The following is a 21055-nucleotide window of genomic DNA, read 5'->3' on the forward strand; positions in this document are numbered from 1 at the left end:
CATCCTTCCTCTCTGTAAAAAAAAAATCAATAAAAAAAAGAAAAGTGTTACAAGTTGAAACTTGCATCCTTAGGATTTTCATTTTATTTTAATAGCTGCGTTCACCTTTCTGAGGCTCTAGGCCAGGAGTGATGCAATGACCGGTACCTCCGCCAAGCACTGGCACTTTGTTGGCTACTTAGCTATTCTTTCATCATTTTGTGACATCATTACCTGCAAGGGTGGCCAAGCGTTCACAGAGCAATTCATTAGGAACCATGAATACTCCTCTTATTCTTTGGCTCTGATCTGTGACCCTCTTATAACATTGATCATGGCTTTTATGAATTAACTACAGTCAAACTATCAATATGAATCTCAGTATTATAAATAGCAGAGCCAACTTAAAACATTTTATATAATAAGCCTTCCTTCCATTCAGTAATTTGATGGTGAAACATCACACTCTATAATGCTTATTATGCAAATGAATATTTCCTGTTATTTTAAAAAGTATGTTCCTTTAGATCACGAAAGTCTGAAAATATGAGTCATCATGACTAACCTGTGTCATATTTTTACTACACATCAAACTCCACCGCTGATGTTTTCTCTTTGCTCACAGAAAGATTGTACTCTCAATATATTTCATTTCGTGTTATAATTTTTGTAATACTGATGAATTCATTTTTATTAACTATCATTCAAGCAGTTCATATTATAGATTCTACATTAGTTGTACATTTAGTGAGTCAAGGTCAAGCATTTCATTTACTCTCTGACACATGGTGATATTTTTAATCTTTGAAAAACACTTCCACTAGTAATTTCCCTGAGATAGATATGTGCATAAATGCATTTAAAATGTAAGTTAAATATAAAAAAAAAGATTAAGAACATGGGGTATATTGAGACAGATTCATAGAAGTAGCAAATATAGATGATGAAAACAAAAAAAATGAATTTGAAGGGATAAGGGTAAAGGATTTTCCAAAGTTGAGGAATGGCATGGTTCTTGGAATTCTAAGTAGACTGAGAAAAATAAACACATACATAGGTAAGATATAATAATTCTGCTGGTCACCAAAGACCAAGAGTAGATCCTAACAATAGCCAGAGAGAAAAAGTCAAATGATTAATAGACACAAATGTTTAAGAAATTGTGATATTAGATTTTTCAAGTTACAATGGGAGGCAGAAGACAGTGAAATATTACCTTTGAAGTGCAGAAAGAAATAACCAACACCTCTAGAATATTTTATTTGTAGCTAGACTATCAATAAAAGCATATAATTCCTAGGAATAAAGTTAACCAAAGGGGTGAAATGCCTGTACTCAGAAACCTACAAGACATTAAAGAAAGATATTGAAAAGGATACAGATAGAAGGATATACCATCCTTGTGTGTTGGAAGGATTAACACTGTTAAAATGTTCTCACTACCTAAAGCAATATACAGATTCAATGCAATCTCTATTAAATACCAGTGACATTCTTCTCAGAACAAGGACACTTACTCCTAAAATTATTATGACCCTCCATCTACCAAAAAACCCAGTAGTCAAAGAGAAAGAACAAAGTGGGAGGTATCACACTCCCATATTTCAAAGTAAACTACAAAGCTACAGTATTCAAAATAGTCTGGTATTGGCATAAAAACAGATATATGTAGATCAATGGAATAAAATGGAGAGCCCTCAATTATATGGTCAATTAATCTATGATAATAAAGGCAAAGATAGACAATGGGATAAAGAAGAGTCTGAAATAATGGTGTTGGAAAAACTGGACAGATGAATGCGAAACTAAGAAAAAAAGAAGAAATTGGACCACTGTCTTTCCCCACATACAAAATCAAACTAAAAATGGGTTAAGGACTTACATGTAAGACCTGATACCATGAAACTTCTATAAGAAAACATAGGCAGTAGACACTTGACATCCGTCAGAGAAATGCAAATCAAAACTATTATGAGAGATCACTTCACACCTGTCAGAGTAGCTATCATCAAAAAATCAAATAGCAAATGCTGATAAGGATGTGGAGAAAAGGGAATTTTCACACACTGTTGGTAAGATTGTAAATTGGTTCAGCCACTATGGAAAACAGTATAGAGATTCCTCAAAAACTTTAAAGCTGTCATAAGACATAGAAGCAATTCTACTTCTGGATATATATCCACAGAAAACTAATACACTAATTTGCAAAGCTATATGCATCCCTATGTTCATTGCAGCATTATTTACAATAGCCAAGATGTGGAAGCAACCTAGATTTCAATTGATAAATAAATGGAAATAAATGGATGAAGAAGATGTGAGATATATAAGTGTGTATACACATATCCTATCTAATAAAAGAGAAACATGGTAATTGGCGTACGACTGCTACCCTTCCCATTGGCTAATCAGGGTGATATGCAAATTAACTGCCAGCCAAGATGGTGGCCGGCAGCCAAGCAGCTTAAACTGAACATGAGGCTTGCTTGCTTCAGTGACGGAGGACTCCAACGTTCCCCGCCTGCTTTGCTGGTCTCTGAGCCTGCAGTTTGAACATTGTAACAAATATAGAAGCTAAACAAAACCCCAGCAACCTGCTTTCAGCTAGCCAGGATCTCAGAGCTGGAGTTGATACAGAGTTTCGATTATAGAACCGAAACAAACCAGATACCTACTTTCAGCAGCTGAGGCCTCAGAGCTGGAGCCAAGCCTCAGAGCTAAAGCTGGCCCAGAATAAAAAAAAAAAGAAGAAAAAAGGAGCAGTTGGGAGCTTCAGTTCCAGCCTGAAAACAGCCCTCAGCCCCTCACCCAGACTGGCCAGGCACCCCAGTTGGAACCCCCACCCTGAAGGGTGTGTGACCAGCTGCAAACAGCCATCATTCCCTCATCTAGGCTGGCCAGGCACCCCAGTGGGGACCCCCACCCTGATCCAGGACACCCTTAGGGCAAACTGGCCAGCCCCCACCCATGCACCAGGCCTCTATTCTATATAGTAAAAGGGTAATATGCCTCCCAGCACCGGGATCAGCGTGACAGGGGGCAGCGCCCAAACCCCCTGATAGCCCTGTGGCTCTGTGTGTGACAGGGGGCGGGGCCACAACCTCCCTATCGGCCCTGCTCTGTTCCTGACGGGAAAGCGCCCCAACCCCCTGATCTGCCCTGGTCTGTGCCTGATAGGGGGGGAGCTCCCCAACCCCCTGATCGCCCTGCGGCTGTGTGACAGGGTGCGGCGCCCCAACCCCCCCACCGCACGGGCCCTACTCTGTGTGTGATGGGGTAGAGCCATAACCTCCCCATCGGCCCTGCCCTGAGTGTGAGAGTGGCGGCGCCCCAACCCCCTGATTGGCCCTGCTCTGTGGGTGATAGAGGGCGGTGCCCCAACCCCCACACCCCACAGGCCCTGCTCTGTGTGTGATGGGGTAGAGCCATAACCTCCCCATCGGCCCTGCCCTGAGTGTGACAGGGGGCGGTGCCCCAACCCTCCAATCGGCCCTACCCTGAGCATGACTGAGGGTGGCATCGCAACCTCCCAATCTGCCCTGCTCTGTGCATGACAGGGGAAGGCGCCCCAACTCCCCAATCAGCCCTGCTCTGAGCCCGACCAGGGGCTGCACCTAGGGATTGGGTCTGCCCTCTGCCACCCAGGAGCAGGCCTAAGCCAGCAGGTCGTTATCTCCCGAGGGGTCCCAGACTGCGAAAGGGCACAGGCCGGGCTGAGGGACCCCCCTCCCCCCTGAGTGCACAAATTTTTGTGCACCGAGCCTCTAGTGTATACAATAAGATTTATTAATCTATCAGGCACATATCTATGTTAAGTATTCATCCAAGATGGATGGAGGTGGCTGCATTACAATGTGTCTTTATAGTCTCATGTGAGGACCAATCATTTGCTAGCTTCATTCAACAAATACTCATGAAATGCTTTCTCTGTGTACAGCCATAACATCCTGGTTACAGATGGAAATATTTGAAAATATTGAAGGACTTCCATTTGTGAAAAGCAAAAAAGATTCCCTGGAAGACATGAATTACTGCAAAACATGGAGATGACTGTAGTGCAAACATATTATGCATGCCCATAATTTGTAGTTAACAGATAATATAAATATCATTGACACTTTAAATATTAAAAGAAAAATTTAAATGTAGCTATACTCGTGAACGGATTTTTAAAATTCATTAATAGAGTACTCAAGTCTAACACTAGGTACAATTTCCAGTATAAAATAGTGTTATGGGTATTCAGGTGAAGATGGCTTGTAGGTAAACACTGTGCTCACCTCCTCCCCCAGCCACATCAAAATTACAGCTAAATTATAGAATACTCGTATTAAGAACAACCTAAAGACCAGCTGAAGAGAAGTCCTATGACCAAGGATATAGAAAAGAAGTCATGTGGAGACTGGCAGGAGGGTGAAGATGTGGGACGGGCAGGTCCCACCCCCATGGTGTGGTGATTAAGAATCAGGAGGGATGTCCCAGCTATAGGGTCTCGCCTTAGGAGTGAGGAGTCTCAGCCCCACACAGGTCCACAGCCTGGGACACCAGTGCCTGGAGCAGGAGTCCCCATCACATCTGGCTGTGACAACCAGAGGAGATTGTATCTGAGTGGGATGGGGGGCTGCTGGAGACCTAGGACCTCCTTTTGAGGGGCCCATGCATGACTCACTTGCTCACAGACTCACCTGTGAGCCCTAGTGCAGAGGCAGCAGCTGCAAAAGCACCTTGCACCTGTGTGAGGAGCTACATTGACAGGTTTCAAGGCGAGGGCTGAGGAGCCGGGATCAGGGCAGTTCTCTCCTGGGATGGAAGCACTGGCAGGTGCTTCCAAAACGAATAAAATCTCAGCTCCCATCACGCACATGCTCCCATCTCATTCAATATCTAGACATAGATGGTCTGCAGTCACAAGCCATGCTATCAGGAGCCCCATGCTGAAAAGTACATAGATTATCAGTTCTATTGATACTAGAGGCCCAGTGCATGAATTCATACACGGCTAATCAGGGCCTGCCAGCCAGAGGAAGGGATGGTGCAGGAAGTTGGCCACTGGCCCTGAGGAGGAAGCTGGTCCTCAGTTTCCCTGGGAAAGGGGCTGCATCTGCCACCACCCACCCCCAGTTTCCTATCCCAGTCTGGGGCCTGAAGGCCCTGGCAGGGTTGGGAGAGAAGTGACCGTCGTCGAACCGGGCACGGAAGGAACAGACCCCAACTCTGCCGGCTGGCCAGCAGCGGGAGGTTGAATGTGGGAGTGCACTGACCACCAAAGGGCAGCTCCTGCTTTGAGCGTCTGCCCCCTGGTGGCCAGTGTGCATCATAGCAACCAGTCAGACAGTCAGACACTTAGCATACGTATTAGCCTTTTATAAATATAGATAGAGACAATGTGTAAAACTGAAGTTGTCCAAATAATTCTGCTCACAGTCTCTTTTCCCAGATGTAGACTTTTTTCACATTATTAAAATTTGTTGTATTGGGTATTTTTCCAGTCCTCCACTGTAGAGCAGGGGTGGGCAACGTACAGCCAGTGCGCGGACCATAGAAGGCCCGCGGAATCACTTGGTCTGGCCCTGTCAAGGCATTAGAGGTGAGTTAATTAAATGTTTGGCCAAACATAGCAGGCTAATTTTTAAGTTGATAGTTTTGTGTGGCCCGCGAATGGTGTAGTAAATATCCAAATGGCCCTTGGCAGAAAAAAAAGGTTCCCCACCCCCACTGTGGAGGTTCAGATAAGGCATAGTGTGCATTAGAAAGGTCCTAAAAGTAGCCACCACATATTATAGTTGAAAGTCAGACAGGCTATGTATGGTCATTGTATTGCCACCAATATCTGGTCAGCATTACCCAATAGTATTAGTAGTTATTTAATTTATACTCTTCATTTCAGCACCTAGAGAGCAGGTTGAGTACATATTTTCTGCAGACACTTTAATCATAAGAGAATGTCTCACCAGAGGAAAGATAATTACTGAGAAAGGGATATGTTATTGAAGGATAAATACAGGAGCATTTTCTGTCTTCTCAATGGTGAAGCCTGGTAATTGTTTTGCATTTGCTAATTGAGATTACATGGCAACTCATAGGTAAAAATCTGCAGGAAAATATTGCACTTACCTTTAAATCTTTAATGTTACTGTTCAGTTAAATGCCAGACACATGAAGGTACAGGCCTGTAACATGTCATAAATGTAAACAGTCTATTAGGTCATTCATTCATGCATTCATCAAATGTATATTGATCACCTATCGTGTGCAAAGCACTGAGTAATTTTCTGTCTAGATTCTCTTTGCTGTTGGAAGTTTTACTTCCACCTCCCTCCCCGCCGCACACACAATCTATCATTGATAATAAACCATCAAATTTGTCTTACAGTGCCTTTGTGATTGGAACAGTTGAGCCACATAGGGAAACTTCTATGGGGAAAAAAGAGTTCCATGAGTACTGTGAAGTGTTTATGTTTATGAAGACGATTTTGTCCACCTAGAACACGAAAGAAAGGACACTAACGTGGCATCATTTGAATGACCATCGAACTGCACATCCAAAGGGAAGGGGAAGCTTGCGAATAGAGCCTGAGGACAATTATTATTATTATTATTAGAGATTTAGGTTCTTACAATTTCTCACACACTGGTCTGGCAGCCACTGATGAGAAAGGAGCAATTTGCAGACTTTCAGAAGATCTCTAATTCATTTAGGCCACTGGGGAATAGTTGAACAAATTACCTCTCTCAGCTCAGCAAGTAGTACTATAGCGGTCTCTGAAAAGTAAGCATTTTATAGTCTCCCACTTTGAAACCCATTGCTTTCCTCTCCTCTCCATAGAGGCAGGGGCTGCCTACTTGTCTCGGAATGTTCCAGCAGGGGAGGGGAGGGGGTGAATTCCACATTCCAGGGCTCTCAGGTCAACACCTCCCTTCCTGAGATGTTTTTACCCCTGAGCCAGTGCAGCAGCAAGGTGGTTGGGAGTGAGGGCTTTCTCTGTAAATTGAGTGTCTACTGTATGTTAGGGCTGCTTCTAGGCAGTGGGACGCTCGCAGTGAATAACAATGCACGTGGCTGTCCTTATTCATTTTTACGCTCTAGTTTATAATATCTGACATTCTAGTGGGTGACTCCAGAAAATTTTTCAATTTCTTTTCCTGAGTTTTCTCATCTGTCAGATGGAGATAATAGCAACTCCTACATCATAGATTATTGGAAAGGTTTAGTTAGGCCAATAATTAGGAAGCACACAGACCTGAAACCATATATTTTAGGTATTTATACAGCCTGGATAGCACTGCTGTAGAGACATCTATGGGCATTTTTCTGTTAAGAGCAGAAAGAGAAATAATTTTCTTTCATTTTTGTTTCTTTGCTTGAGTCTAATAAGGACAACAGATAAGTAAATGAACCATTAAATATTCTATGTAACTTTCAGTGACTTAAAACACTGTACAGGTGATTGGTTAAAGAAGATGTGGTACATGCATACAATGGAATACTACTCAGCCATAAGAAGGGATGAAATACTTCCTTCCCAACAACATGGATGGGCCTTGGGAATGTTATGCTAAGCGAAATAAGTCAGACAGGAAAAGTAAAAAAACATATGGTTTCACTCATATGTGGGATATAAAACTGAGAGCAAGAAATGAACAAACAAGACAAACAGAATCTCATAGACACAGACCACAGTGCGGTGGTTACCAGAGGGAAAGGGGGCGGAAGGGATAGTAAAGCTTAAAGGGGGGGGGGTGGTTTCTAAATATACGATGATGGAAATTGTGCTTGGATGGTAAACACAATGCGATATACAGACGATGTGTCAGAGATTCCACAGTCTGTTCCGTGCTTCAATGTCTCTGGCATTAGCTGCTTGTAAAGTTTCCAGATAAACTCTTTAAAATGAATATTTAAAATAGTTTAATCCATTTTTTAAGTTGTTCAAAACTGGATTGTTCATTTTTTAATTTATGTGTGATGAAGACAAATTGTTTTTGATGACTCATGGTCCTCATTATAAACTTGACCTTTCAAAGGTCATTGAGTCTGTTGAGCTCCTAGGTGAGTAGCTTGCAGGAAGATCTCCCCCCTGCCCCCACCTTCCCAGGGACTTCATGTGTCTGGCCAAGGGAACGTTTTCCTATCCTTTCTTTCCAAGATACATCATGGACATTCAAGATTGCTGGATACCTACTGAATAGATGAGGCGCTGCTATACATTTCTTTAAATTTTTTAGATGTAAGTTGGCACTTTCTCTGTAAGTTTGAAGGTATTCAGAAATAATGGATCAAGATAGAAACCCCTGGATTATCTTTGCTAGATCGTGTTTGCTAGTCTGCAAGAGTAACAAAGGAATAGTGTATTACAGTTTAATAATTCAGAAAAGAGAAATCACCTGGTGTACTGTTAGACAATAATGTAATAAAATAAATTTCATCCGTGTCTTCTAGATTCTATAATTTTCCTTCCTGAATATGTCCAAGTATTTGGCTGCAACTTATTTGAGTGGATTAGACGCCTTTAAAAAGCTATCATAGTGATAGTAGTAATGAATCAGTGATAAAGTCTTCAACCCTGATATAGCTATGATCTAATCCTGTAATTTGAGCATCCAGAGACATATAGGGGCGGGGGAGGGGGTCCAGTTAGTACAGAAAAAACTGAAACGTAATTGAAAGTGACAAATGATTAATTGGACATTGGGAAAACATTAAGTAGAAAACCGTCTGGTTCATAAATAGCATAAATATAAGGTACATATATTTCTAGATTTTAGATGAAACTTTAAAATCATTGGTAGAGTAGGGAAAATTGTGAGAATTCGAAAAAGTATTTCTCGTGTTTATCATTTTAAAAAATCATAATTTACCCAAAACTTACTCACATTTCCTTCATTTTGTCATGGTTCTTTTTGTATTATCTAAAAGGAGTTGTAAAGAAACACACTTATGAGACCAAAAACATGTTTCATTACTTTTTGGAGGAACAATCATAAATTACCTTTCTAATATAGTCAGATGGATGAGATTTCTTTTTTAAAAAAAATTATTGAATTTATTGGTGTGACATTGATTAATAAGATTATATAGGTTTCAGGTGTACAATTCTATAACACCTCATCTGTATATTGTATTGTGTGCTCACCACCCCAAGTTAAATCTCCTTATGTCACCATTTATCCCTGCTTTACCTGCTCTACCTGTCCCCACCCCATCCCCTCTTATAATCATCATACTGTTGTCTGTGTCTATGAACATTTTTTTGGCTTAATTCCTTCACTTTTTTCACCCAGCCCCCCAACCCCTCCCCTCTGACAACTGTCAGTCTGTGCTCTGTGTCTATGATTCTGTTTTTATTTTGTTTGTTAGTTTATTTTGTTCATTAGATTCACATATAAGTGAGATCATATGATACTTGTCTTTCTCTGATTGGTTGATTTTATTTGTGACAGTATGGATGGACCTAAAGAGTATTATGCTAAGTTTCATTAATTTTATAATCAAAGAATAGACTACTCAGTATTCCTTCTCTTTTATAGTCTTTGTAAACTACACAAAATGATAATAACCTAGTATCATCCTTTAGATCAAAAGCACTGTGTCATTTAGTTCTATATGTTTTAAGTCAAATTTTATAACAAATGTAGTCTGTCATTCCTCAGAATCCTTGCTTGTATATATAAACATAAGAAAATGGTTTATCTTTTAAAAATCATATTCTGTTTAATGGTAATTCATAAGCCCTCTTCCTACATTTTGCCACCAAAGAGAGCCATTTTCTCTGTAGTATCTTACTACATATGCATATAATTTAAAACAAACGTTTTAATGTTCTTAGTTTTCTTAGGGAAATGCTACATGCACATGATGAAAATGCTGTATAGATTTCTTATAACTGTCCATGCAATTGCATTTCATTTGCCCTCAATTTTTAAGACATTAGTAATAAATGTGTACTGCAGAAAAAATAAAGTTATAAAAAGTAAAAGTCATCTGTAACTCCACCACCCATAGATAATCTCGGCAAATACTCTTTAGTTTATATCCTTTAGATCTTTTATTATTGTTATTCTAAGTAAACCTGTATCATCTGTCTCTATCTTCTTAAAGTTGTAGCTCTGTATCCATATCCATAGATGAATCTGCCTTTATCTGGAAAACAGGATTATACTCTACATATCAATATAACATGGTTTTTAAATTCAAACTACATTATGGCTATCTTTCTACATTTATATTTACACTAGAGGTCCGATGCACGGATTTGTGTTGGTGGGGTCCCTCAGTCTGGCCTGTGCCCTCTCACAATCCAGGACCCCTCGGTGGATGTTGGGCTGAAACCGGCAGTCCAACATCCCCCGAGGGATGTAGTAGTGTGCAAAGTGGCAGATGGCTGCGGGAAGAGCCCGAGCCCAGGCCAGGCACCGCTCCCATTCATCCCCACCCCACTGTGCCTGCTGCCGCCTCTGCTCAGTAAGCTCACTGAGTGGCGCTCCCCCTGTGGGTGCACACTGACCACCAGGGAGCAGCTCCTGTGTTGAGCATCTGCCCCCCTGGTGGTCAGTGTGTGTCATAGCCACTGGTTGACTGGTCGTTTGGTTGCTTAGGCTTTTATATATATATATGATTGTATGATATTCATTTAAAGATACGGCGTTTTCAAACCATTCCCTGTGGGGCATTTAACTTGTATTCTTTTCCTCACTGTTATAAAAAAATCTTGTATGTCAACAAACTAGATAAACTTAGTAGAAATCGATCTTTTGGGAACACACAGCTAATCAACTCTTTGGCTGGGATAGGTACCCCTCTTCTCCACTCGCATAACACTCTATTAGTACGTAGACCTTGATCCTATCACTTTGTACTGAAATAATTAATTTACTTACATGTATCTTTCATAAAATGCAAGTTATTGACTTGTATGCTTTCTGTGTCATCCACACGGTAGGAGCTTAATAGACAATTGCTATACTGTTAACTGAAAATTCACATGATGTCATTTATATTAAAAAAAATCATTCTTGAGGAAATGTAAAGAGGGGGTACAAAGGGAATAATTAATAAACAGTAATGTTTATGTAAAGATTTCATAATTGCCTGTTATTCTATGATTTGCATAAAGCACTTTCAAATGTAAAATGAAACTCAATTTCTAAAAGGAAGATGGAGCAATCATTAGAATATTATCAACTCTCGGTCTTAGACCAGAAAGATTTTTAAGTGAAGGAATTGACCTCTTTAAGCTTTCTCTCACCAGTCATCATTTGTAAATCAAATTTATTTTATATAATCAAAAGTTATAGATTAGGCGTGGGCTTAAAGTCAGACATTTTAGTTCAATTACTGGTGCTTCCACTATCTTTGGAAAGTAACATGAAATGTATATTTTCTATGTGCTGGGCATTGTAGTGAGCATTTGAAATGGATTATCTTATTGAATCCCTTAGGCTTTGGGTCATAGTATCCCAATCCTAATTTATCTTCCTTAATATGCTATCCCTATATTCCTATATAATAAATTTTGTCCTATTAAATCTTATTTTTCTCATTTATAACATGAGGGTAATAATACCTGACTCACAGGGTTGTTGTAAAGACCAAGCATTTGGCAGAATGTCACATGGTAAGCCCTCAGTAAACATTGTCTACTACTTGATTATTAGATTAGCAACTGGGGAATAAAGAGGGTAATTAATATGGTCAAAATCATTAACCAGCAAGTCCTTAAGTCCACTTCTGTGAAACTCACTTTCTTCACCTCTAAAATAAAAACACTTAATTCAATATCTTAATGATTTTTTTACTCAAAATAACCTTAGAACAATCTATAATATTTCAATAGTGACCAACATAACGTCTGGAGCATATTCTGCATGCAAAATCCGGAAGTTACAAGACTGGCGAGGGGAAAGGTGGAGGAAGAAAGGGGTCAAAATCCAATAGAGGTGTTGGTCTCCAGTTCCAGTGACACCAGCAGTTTACAATACTGCCCCCATGCAATAGATTATTTGTAACCATTCATAGCAGATTCTGTGATGTAACTGTACAGGTCCCTGATTTGATTTAAAGGACATAGTCCATAAAGTGGAGAAAGGAGCAGTCTGTGATCCACGTTCATTTCTGGTTAATTTTCGTCATCTGTAGTGACAACGGCCTTATCACATACTTCCTTCCCAGGAGCCATCAGATATCATTAGGGTCTGATTATCGCTCGGAAGTGCCAAGTGTGGGGAGACCTGTTCCAATTGGACAAATGGAAGGAGAGATGCAAGCTCACTTTCTGACTTCCTGGCTTTGGAGGACAGAAATGAGCTCATTAAATTCTCTTTCCCAGGTCAATTAGCCACGCAATTAATCTCACTCCTGATTTTTAAAAACTCTATTCATCCCATCACAAACTTGGGCCAAATGCAAAATTTTGCCTCAAGACGATGTCCAAGGCCCGTTTTTTTTCCCTTCATTTCAAAGTATTCTTCCCATGACCTTGCTCACCCTATGATGGTGTTTTTATTATTCAGGTTGCACGTTCCCGAATAAAAGTGGGTGGAAGTGGTGACATGGAAGCTGCGGTCCTGTCACCCTGATTACAGATTCAGTTTGTCTTCTCCAGAGCAACTGCTGGCTGTCTGAGCCTGGGACGTTGCCTACCCGAGCTAGTGGAACAAATCCAGCAAAAGCTTCCCTTTGCTGTTTGTATGAAGACAGTATTATTTTTGCTTTATGCTTGTGATCTAAAAAGTAAAGTCTCATTTAAGACTTTATCCTGATTGTGAACCTAAAAGCCATTGTCAGACTGCACTAAGTACTATAGCAATGTTCCAAAGACAAAATCCCGACTTCTTCAGTGTCTAGAATCAAAGAGGAATTTGCCACTGTCTTAATGGGGTGGTTTGGGCACTACCAAGCAGTTGTTACTCAAAAAGGCTAGCCTTGCCCGGCCGGTATGGCTCCGTGGTTGAGCATGGAGGTGTATGAACCTAGAGATGATGGTTCAGTTCCCGGTCAGGACACATGCCCAGGCTTTGGGCTCAGTCCCCACTAGGGGGCGTGCAGGAGGCAGCCAGACAGTGATTTTCTCTCATCACTGATGTTTCCATCTCTCTCTCTCTCTCTCTCTCTCTCTCTCTCTCTCTCTCTCTCTCTCTCTCTCTCTCCCTTCCTCTCTGAAATAAATTTTTAAAAAAGGCTAGCCTTCCTTTTGTGGACAATTAAAACCTCTACTTCCACTGTTCATCTGTTCTTGCATGCTATCTGCTCCATCCATTAGAGCCCTTCGCATGTTAATCATAGTTATTTTAAATTTTTTAAATTCCTGGTCTGACAATTTCAACATCCCCCTCCTCCCTGCAATACCGGATTTTGATGGTGGCTCTGTTTCTTCCTATTGTTTATTTTTGCTTTTGGTATGCCTTGTGATTTTTTAAATTTTTTTTTTATGGATAGCTGGACATGATGGGTGGGTAAGGAATCTTTGTAAGCAGCCCTTGGTAATGTGGCTTCTACTGGCGACTCTGCTCCTGTCGCCGGGACTGTCTGTCTTCGCCCGTCTGCCTCTCCAGTCTCAGAGGAGCTGTTTCCCATGCCCTCTCCTTAGGGATCCAAGAACAGTTGTTGACATTTTGTCTGTTTAGCGTTTCACTTGCTACGATGGACTGGCGGCTTCTAGGCTCTTCACCTGTGGGAACAGACACTGCAAGTCAAGCTTTTAATGTTCTGACCCAAAGAATGTAACGGCCCCGGAACAGTCACAACTTTTCACATTGGTTATGAAGATCGCTTTGCATGATTTCAGTCCGCACAGCCGCCTTCACACTGCCAGGCCTGTCATACGCTCATCTCTGATTTATAAAGCATTTTTCAGAATGGAACAGTTGCTGGCTTTTAACTCTTTGATATTAGCTTATTCCGTCTAGTAAAAGTGCCTGATATGTAAATAAAAAACAAAACAATCTCAGTTGTATATGTACTTATTGTTCTGATGTGACTTCACGGTCCTAGTGCGATCACTGCCTGCCTCTGTACAACGACAAGCCTTTCCGCCCAGGAGACCAAGTCCACGCCTTCAGTTGTAAGCCCTGTCAGTGCCACGGCCATTCCCGAAGCTGCCACTATGACATCTCAGAGGACCCCTTTCCGTCCGAGCACCACAGAGGGGGCGGAGGAGTCTGTGATGATTGTGAGCACAACACCACAGGTAACTAGCAAATGACCGTCCCAACTAAGGCCGAGTTGGCCTGTGAGGCCCATGTTACTTTAAGTTACGTTATTGCTTTCTTGTTTAAGAAAGTGCTCTCCTGCTGTTAACGTTTGAAAACCAAAGCTGGTTTACCAGATCTTCATAATGGCAACTCATGAAGTAGTTTTCAGAAATAGTAATCTAATCTTTGACTATATCTATTCAGGAAAAGCCCCCGCACCCCCACCACCACATTTGATTAAAGTATGAATATATGTTGGACAACTCAGGACTGATTAGTTTGAATATGTACTTATCTTCTTTAGATAAGTTTTCTTGTGTGACCCTGATCTCCCACTATGTATGAATTCTCAGGTGGAGATGTTTACATGAATTTAGATTTGACATGGACTCTGGGAACCTGGAAATGCTCTGTAAATGCTAATTAAATGCACAGGTGATTATTGAAGTCTTGTTCTAAAACCATTCAGCATTTTGAAGAGCTGGTATATTAAAAGCAGAAGTCAATCTCTGACTTTGTAAAATGTAACTGGTCTTATGGGCTTGAAAGAGTGCTATTCTGAAGTCGTAATGAATTTATTAGATAATTATGGATGGCCTAAAATGTCACACAAGAACTTAGCTAGGCGCTGGGAATATAAAGATTAACAAGATAAAGACTATCCTGTCTTTGTGTGTATTAATACATAGTGGGAAAGGCTCACCATTGAAGGAACAATTACAAAGTGGTCTAATGCAGCAGTCGCCAACCTTTTGGGCCTCAGGGACCACCAGTGGTCCGTGGTCCACCGATTGCTACCGCTGGTCTAATGGGTGCCAAGGTAGGGCAAGTTCTGTAGGAGTTGTCCAGGTGAAGGAGTGAGAGGAAGGGGGTTGGGAGCGAACAAAGGTTTCTAGTAAGAAAAACAGTCATGTAATGTCCTAGAGGAGAGAAGCATGGAGACCCTTGAAGACCTGATAGATGGGAAATGGCTGATTGTAAGAAGAGGCGCTAGGAAGGGAGTCAGGGGGCAGATTTCAGAGGGCTCTACACATCATGACAGATTTTTGGTTTCTATCCTAAGGTCAATCAGGTGTCCTTAAGGGGTTTACAAAGGAAAGGAACATGGTAAGTTTTGTGTTTTTAAAAGACCTATGCGGTCATAATGTGGAGAGTGGATTGGGCAGGATCAGGTGTGGTTTGGGAAGACCAGGTAGCGGGTGCTGCAGTTTGTCCAGGTGAGGAGCACGCTGGAGTGGATGGAGGTGGTGTGGATGGAGACAATTCAGGAAGGAAAGTGGCAGCACTTTCCAAGCAAGGCATAGGGAAGGAAGGAGCATCAAGACTCTTGCCTCACATTCCAGTGTGAGCAACAGGGTCAACATTGATGTCAGCCATTGAGACAGGAAACACAGGTGGACCAAGCTTGGGGAGAGGGTGGCAGGTCTCATTTGGACATGCTCACTGCGTGTTTCCGAGAGGAATTCTGTCGAGGGCAGTGGGGCTGAGTTATGAAGTTGCTTCCCTAAGGACCGCCCTCTGGTGCCTCAGAGAAGAGCCATATCATCAGCACACTTCAGTGGCACCTTATGTGTGGGATGTTTGTTAGTGTATGTCCATTCCTGTCATTATTCAGTTAAGACTCCTCTTACCCTCATGGCTACAGGAAGGCTCTGTGAGAACGGTGTGATGTTTGTATTGCTCATGACTACTCCTTCCTCAGTACTCAGCACAGAGTTTGGCACATGGGAATCACCCAATGAATATTCATTAAATGGCAAATACGGGAGATATTTCTAGATTGGAGATAGAAATTTGAGAGTCATCAGCATATGTAAATGGAAATATTCTAGAAATACTATGAAACCATTTAATGTTTAATTAGTCCACAGCCAATGTCTATCAGAATGTGGATTTTCACTTGATTATTTCCTTAGTTTTCTAATATTGGGCCAATTTGGACAATATTTAAGGAGAATACATGTTTAAAGGGGAAATTGATTGCCTTGAGTTCTGTTTTGGTGGTTCTATATTGTACTTACATTTACTTTAGAGTTGGCCTGTAGATTAGATTTGTTTTTCTTTTATAAGAGAAAACTTCTGATTAGTAAATTGTAAGCTATAGGAATTACCTGATATTTCTAAAATGTCAGACTATTCTAATATTTAAAATGAAATTTGTTTGCTATGTCTAAATATAATAAACTAGAGGCCCTGTGCACGAAAATCTTGCATGAGTAGGATCCCTAGGCTTGGCCTGCGATTGGGGCTGGCCAGGGCCTTCCTTCATTCCGCGCTGCCCCCTGGTGGTCAGCACATGTCATGGTGAGCAATCGAACTCCCAGTTAACTCCTGAGGGAACAGTCTTCATATAAGCCTTTTATATTTATAGATTTCTATTGATATTTGCAATGGAAAATAATGGCCATAAGCTCTCACAGAAGCATTTGCTTTTAATTATGTTAAATTATGTTAGAGTAATGAATGATATTTAGTAAGAGTAGTCTCCTATTTGACAAGATTTAGTTCTGGAAAATATTTCTAATACTCCATGCATAGTTGCTTCTAACTGGACAGCTATCCTCTCCCACACAGACAGAAATTTCTCATATTTGATTGAGGTCAAATGCCTAGCCCTGGAAATAAAGAAAAGTTTGAAGTTTAGAAAGAAACTCTTTCAAAACGCCTGGGCCCTTCCAGAGGCCAGCTTTTTAGAGGTGTGGCATTTTATAGCAGATGGGAGTTTAATGAAGTAAAGCACAGTTTGTAGCAGGTTCATTGTTTCATATGCTCCGGATCACTAAATTGGCAGGTAGAGATGAAAGGTGCATTAAAATGGACGTCCCGAAAATTATAGAATTCCCTCCAAGGAATACAGTCTTTAATTCTGAATTATGCAGCTGATTTTAATGAACTGGAAGTCATAACGCATCACCTCTCCCTGCCGCAGGACGGAACTGTGAGCTGTGCAAGGAGCACTTTTTCCGACCAGTTGGGGCAGATCCTTCAGCCACGGATGGGTGCCAGCCCTGTGAGTGTGATGCAGCCGGTACCCGAAACGGTAGCCTCCTGTGTGATCAGGTGAGTTCTCAGTATGGAAGTAAAGGATTGCTCCCTTTCAAAAGCTAATTTGGCCCTGGCTGGGGTAGCTCAGTGAATAGAGCATTGTCCTGATACGCCAATGCTGTAGGTTCAGTCCCTGGTCCGGGCACATACAAGAATCAACCAGTGAGTGCATCAGTAAGTGGAACGACAAGTCAATGTTCCTCTCTCTTTTCTCCCTCTAAAAATCAATCAATAAAATGCTAATATGGGACATCATCTTCTCATAGAATCGAGGACTGTATTTCTCAGGATGTCCTGTGTATGTTTGTATCTAAATGAAATGGCTGCTTTAGGAGCGCTGCTGTGCAACTGTTAATACGGACATGAACTGTCAGACTACCTGGAGGTCCTTTGCAGAGAAGAAAGGCTCATTTTATTTTTACTTTTACAAATGTCAAAACAAATTGGAAACTAGGGCGTTCAAAGTATACTGGAAAGTAAATTGAGTATATGTCTGGGAATTATTGGACAGTTAATGTTAATAAATGATGTTAACTAAACAAAAACAAGTTTCCTCCCCAATTCCAAAGAAGACAGTCTAACAAAGGTCATGTACACCGAGGTCCAAATGGTCATTATGATAGTTGTGCTTGTGAATTTTATATTCCAACCTTCTCTCTATCTTAACAGCACAGTGCATTTTTACAATTTTATGCACTTTTATTACAATATCACAAAAATTATTTTCTGACCTACATGAGCACAGGTTTTAACTCACCTGGGTCAATATATCCTACCTCAACCGAAAGAATGGGAGAAAATATTTGCAAAGCATATATCCAGTGAGACTTGTCTCCAGCATATATAAAGAACCTTTACAACTCAATAATAAAAAGGCAATGCAATTAAAAATGGCTAAAGGATCTAAATAGATAATTCTCCAAGGAAGATACACAAATGGCAATAAGCACATGAAAAGATATCCAGCATTATTAGTCTTCAGAGAAATGCAAATTAAAACCACAATGAGATACCACTTTACACTCTGGCATGGCTGTTGTTAAAAGGATAGATAATGACACGCATTAATGAGTCTGTGGAGGTCATTTGTGTTCCCATAGACTGCTGGGGGCACCTAACACGTACATCCACTTTTACAGACAGAAAACAGTCTGGTGTTCCTCAACATATTAAATACAGAGTTACCATATGACCCAGCACTATCACTTCTGGGTATATATGCAAATAAAATGAAAACATAAATTGTCACACAATCTTACTTGTGAACATTCATAACTCCTTTATCTATAATAGTCAGAATGTTGAATAACCCAGTGTCAATTGATGAGTAGATAAATAAAATGTAGCATATTTACTCAATGGAATATTATTCAACAGTAAGGAGAAAGGAAATAATAACATTTTAATGTGTCCTTTGGTCCCAGGAGTAGGGTAGGGAGAGAGGAGAGAGAGTTTTTTTTTATTACATGCCTCTGTATGTCCATATTTTCCATGTGCAAAAACCTAGTTTAAAAATGCATAAAACAAAAGACATACTTGGAAGTGTTAACATTTTTTTCTTTTAGAAGCTTTTTTTACCTTCTATTTCTGATTGCTTTTTGGATCATTTTTATAGCAGAAATAAATAGAATTTTCATGAAATCCAATATGTAGCCAGAGAGAGCTACATACAGGATTCCAAATGCAGATACAATGGCAGAGCTGTTCATGAATTTAATGCCTCCACATTGTTCATCTCTAAGTCCATTCACATTTTACCTTAATGGTTATTCTCTTATTCTCCAAGTATGGACACGAAGTCTGTATGATACAAAAAAGCTCTTATGACAGGTGAAAATATCATGTCAAGCCCAACTTGCCTAAATAATATTTTCTAAAAACATTTATTGTTGTTTTCAGTGGGACAGCAGAATCCATACTAAAAAAAAATTGCCAATGGTGTCAGAATTCTAAACTGTAAAATTGAACTCAAGGACATTTTCTAAATTCATTCAGTCACAATCCTTAATAATATTAGGGAGCATACAGGAATATTAGGCAGTTGTTCAAGTCTCATTTTGCTGTAATAACTCAGGAACCAAGCCAGCCCCAAATGGCCCGGGCGACCGTGTCGTGCGCTCTGGGTTCTGGAAGGGAGCTTCCCTTTGGCAGTTGCCATTTGACACTCAATCCAATCTCATAAGATCCGGCGTGTCTGCCTTATTCTTCCATTAGAGGTGCTGTAATTTTTACTCCTGTGGATGCCAAGATCTTGAGACGGGCATGAAGTAATGCTCTGAGTCACCACCACCTAAAAATACCAATACCAAAGTCAAGACACATAGCACAGTAATCATATTATATTAATAGGAGAATAGAAAAGGGAGAAGAGTCATTATTTTTATTGAGGAGTCCTTCATCCTAGGGCTGTCATGGATGAAGTTTAGGACATCCATGTACACCTTTAATGCTTTTTACTGTTGACACTATTACAGACGTCCCTCATCTCGCCCATTATGCCCCCTCCCTCCTCAACCTCCCCCACCCCACCCCCAGGCCTTCACCACACTATTGTCTGTGTCCATGGGCTAAGCATATATGTACTTTGGTTAATCTGTATGTTATGTAGGAGTGTTTCCATTTGTTTCTTTATTTGTTTATTTATGTGTCTTAGAGGGGAAGGCTTTTAGTACCTTCATCAGACCCAAAAGGTATACATGAGCCATAAAAATACTAAAATTCACAACCCTGGGAAAATAAGTCCATTTGTCATAAGAACAGCCTAGGCTGTTAGTACAGATCCTAATAATGTGAGTTTGTCAGGATGTCACTGCACTCTGTTCTCGTTTCCCTTGAACTCGGTGCGAGAGTTATTTGACCTCTTTCCTGAGTCTTTTCCTAGTCGGGTGTGACTTACATCCACGAGAACCAGACGGAGCCCAGGCCTGGGTGGCGTCTTAGGAAAGTTTTCCAGGGAATCCTGAGAAGGGTCTTTGAACTCCTCTAGTCCATAGATGAAGATCCCAGTCGCTCTGACCCAAGGTGGGAGTACCCTGTCGGGCTCCAGCCTGGCCCTTCACTGACCCTGCCCTTCATATGGTAGCTGGTTCCCCCTGGTGGACCTGCTGTGGCCACCTGGCAGGTGGTGCTGGTGAGGCGAGGAGACTGCTTGAGGCCTGACTCTGTGGAAGGCATTCAAGAAATGCTGTTTGGGTGCTTTCCTGTTTGGGGTTTTCTCCACTCCTCCCCTCCCCCACCTTCTGTCTCTCTTACTTTGCTGTATTCCTACCTCTAGCCAAGGAAACCATGAGGGTTAAGCCTCAACAGTTCAAGACATAGGCGGTCAGCCAGAGAGCGGTGCTTCTCCAACTCTGAATGTGCATGTGAATATCTCAGATATCTTTCTTCTTTTGAGAGATTGGTGAGGTTCTTTACTGAGATTGTGGCATCAAACATGGGAGTTAGGACTTACACACTACATACTTTATTCAGAAGAATATAGGCAAGTGTATAAAAATATCATTTTGAACAATAATACTTATAGACAGCTCAAAAGCTTATCATGTAGTATTCCATGGACTTCCCCAAACAGTCACACTAGGAAGGTATCATAATTATCCCCATTTTGTGGATGGAGAAATGGAGGTACCAAGAGAATAAGTAACGTCATCCTCTGTCAGATGTCTTTTAAAAGGCAGATTCTGATTGTGCAAGTCTGGAGTAGGGACGGAGATTCTCCATTTGTAAGAGCTTTCAGGTGATGCCTTGCTGCTGGTCTATGGACCACTCTTTAACATGGAAGTTCCTGGAACACTGTGTATCAAAGATGTGCGGGTAAAAGAAGCTGGGTTGCGTGTCTGTG

General features: G+C 41.0%; 1 protein-coding gene across 1 annotated transcript in view; it reads left to right on the forward strand.

Moving 5' to 3' along the window:
• The window catches only part of USH2A (usherin), a 396481-nt gene that overhangs the window by 43616 nt on the left and 331810 nt on the right, over positions 1 to 21055 (forward strand). Inside the window, exons 9-10 of the mRNA XM_036354768.1 lie at positions 13970 to 14165; positions 17099 to 17229. Of these exons, the coding sequence (XP_036210661.1) occupies positions 13970 to 14165; positions 17099 to 17229 (327 nt within the window). The remainder of the gene's footprint in view (positions 1 to 13969; positions 14166 to 17098; positions 17230 to 21055) is intronic.

The sequence above is a fragment of the Myotis myotis genome, unplaced genomic scaffold (assembly GCF_014108235.1).
Source record: "Myotis myotis isolate mMyoMyo1 unplaced genomic scaffold, mMyoMyo1.p scaffold_m19_p_21, whole genome shotgun sequence".
Lineage (NCBI taxonomy): Eukaryota > Metazoa > Chordata > Mammalia > Chiroptera > Vespertilionidae > Myotis > Myotis myotis.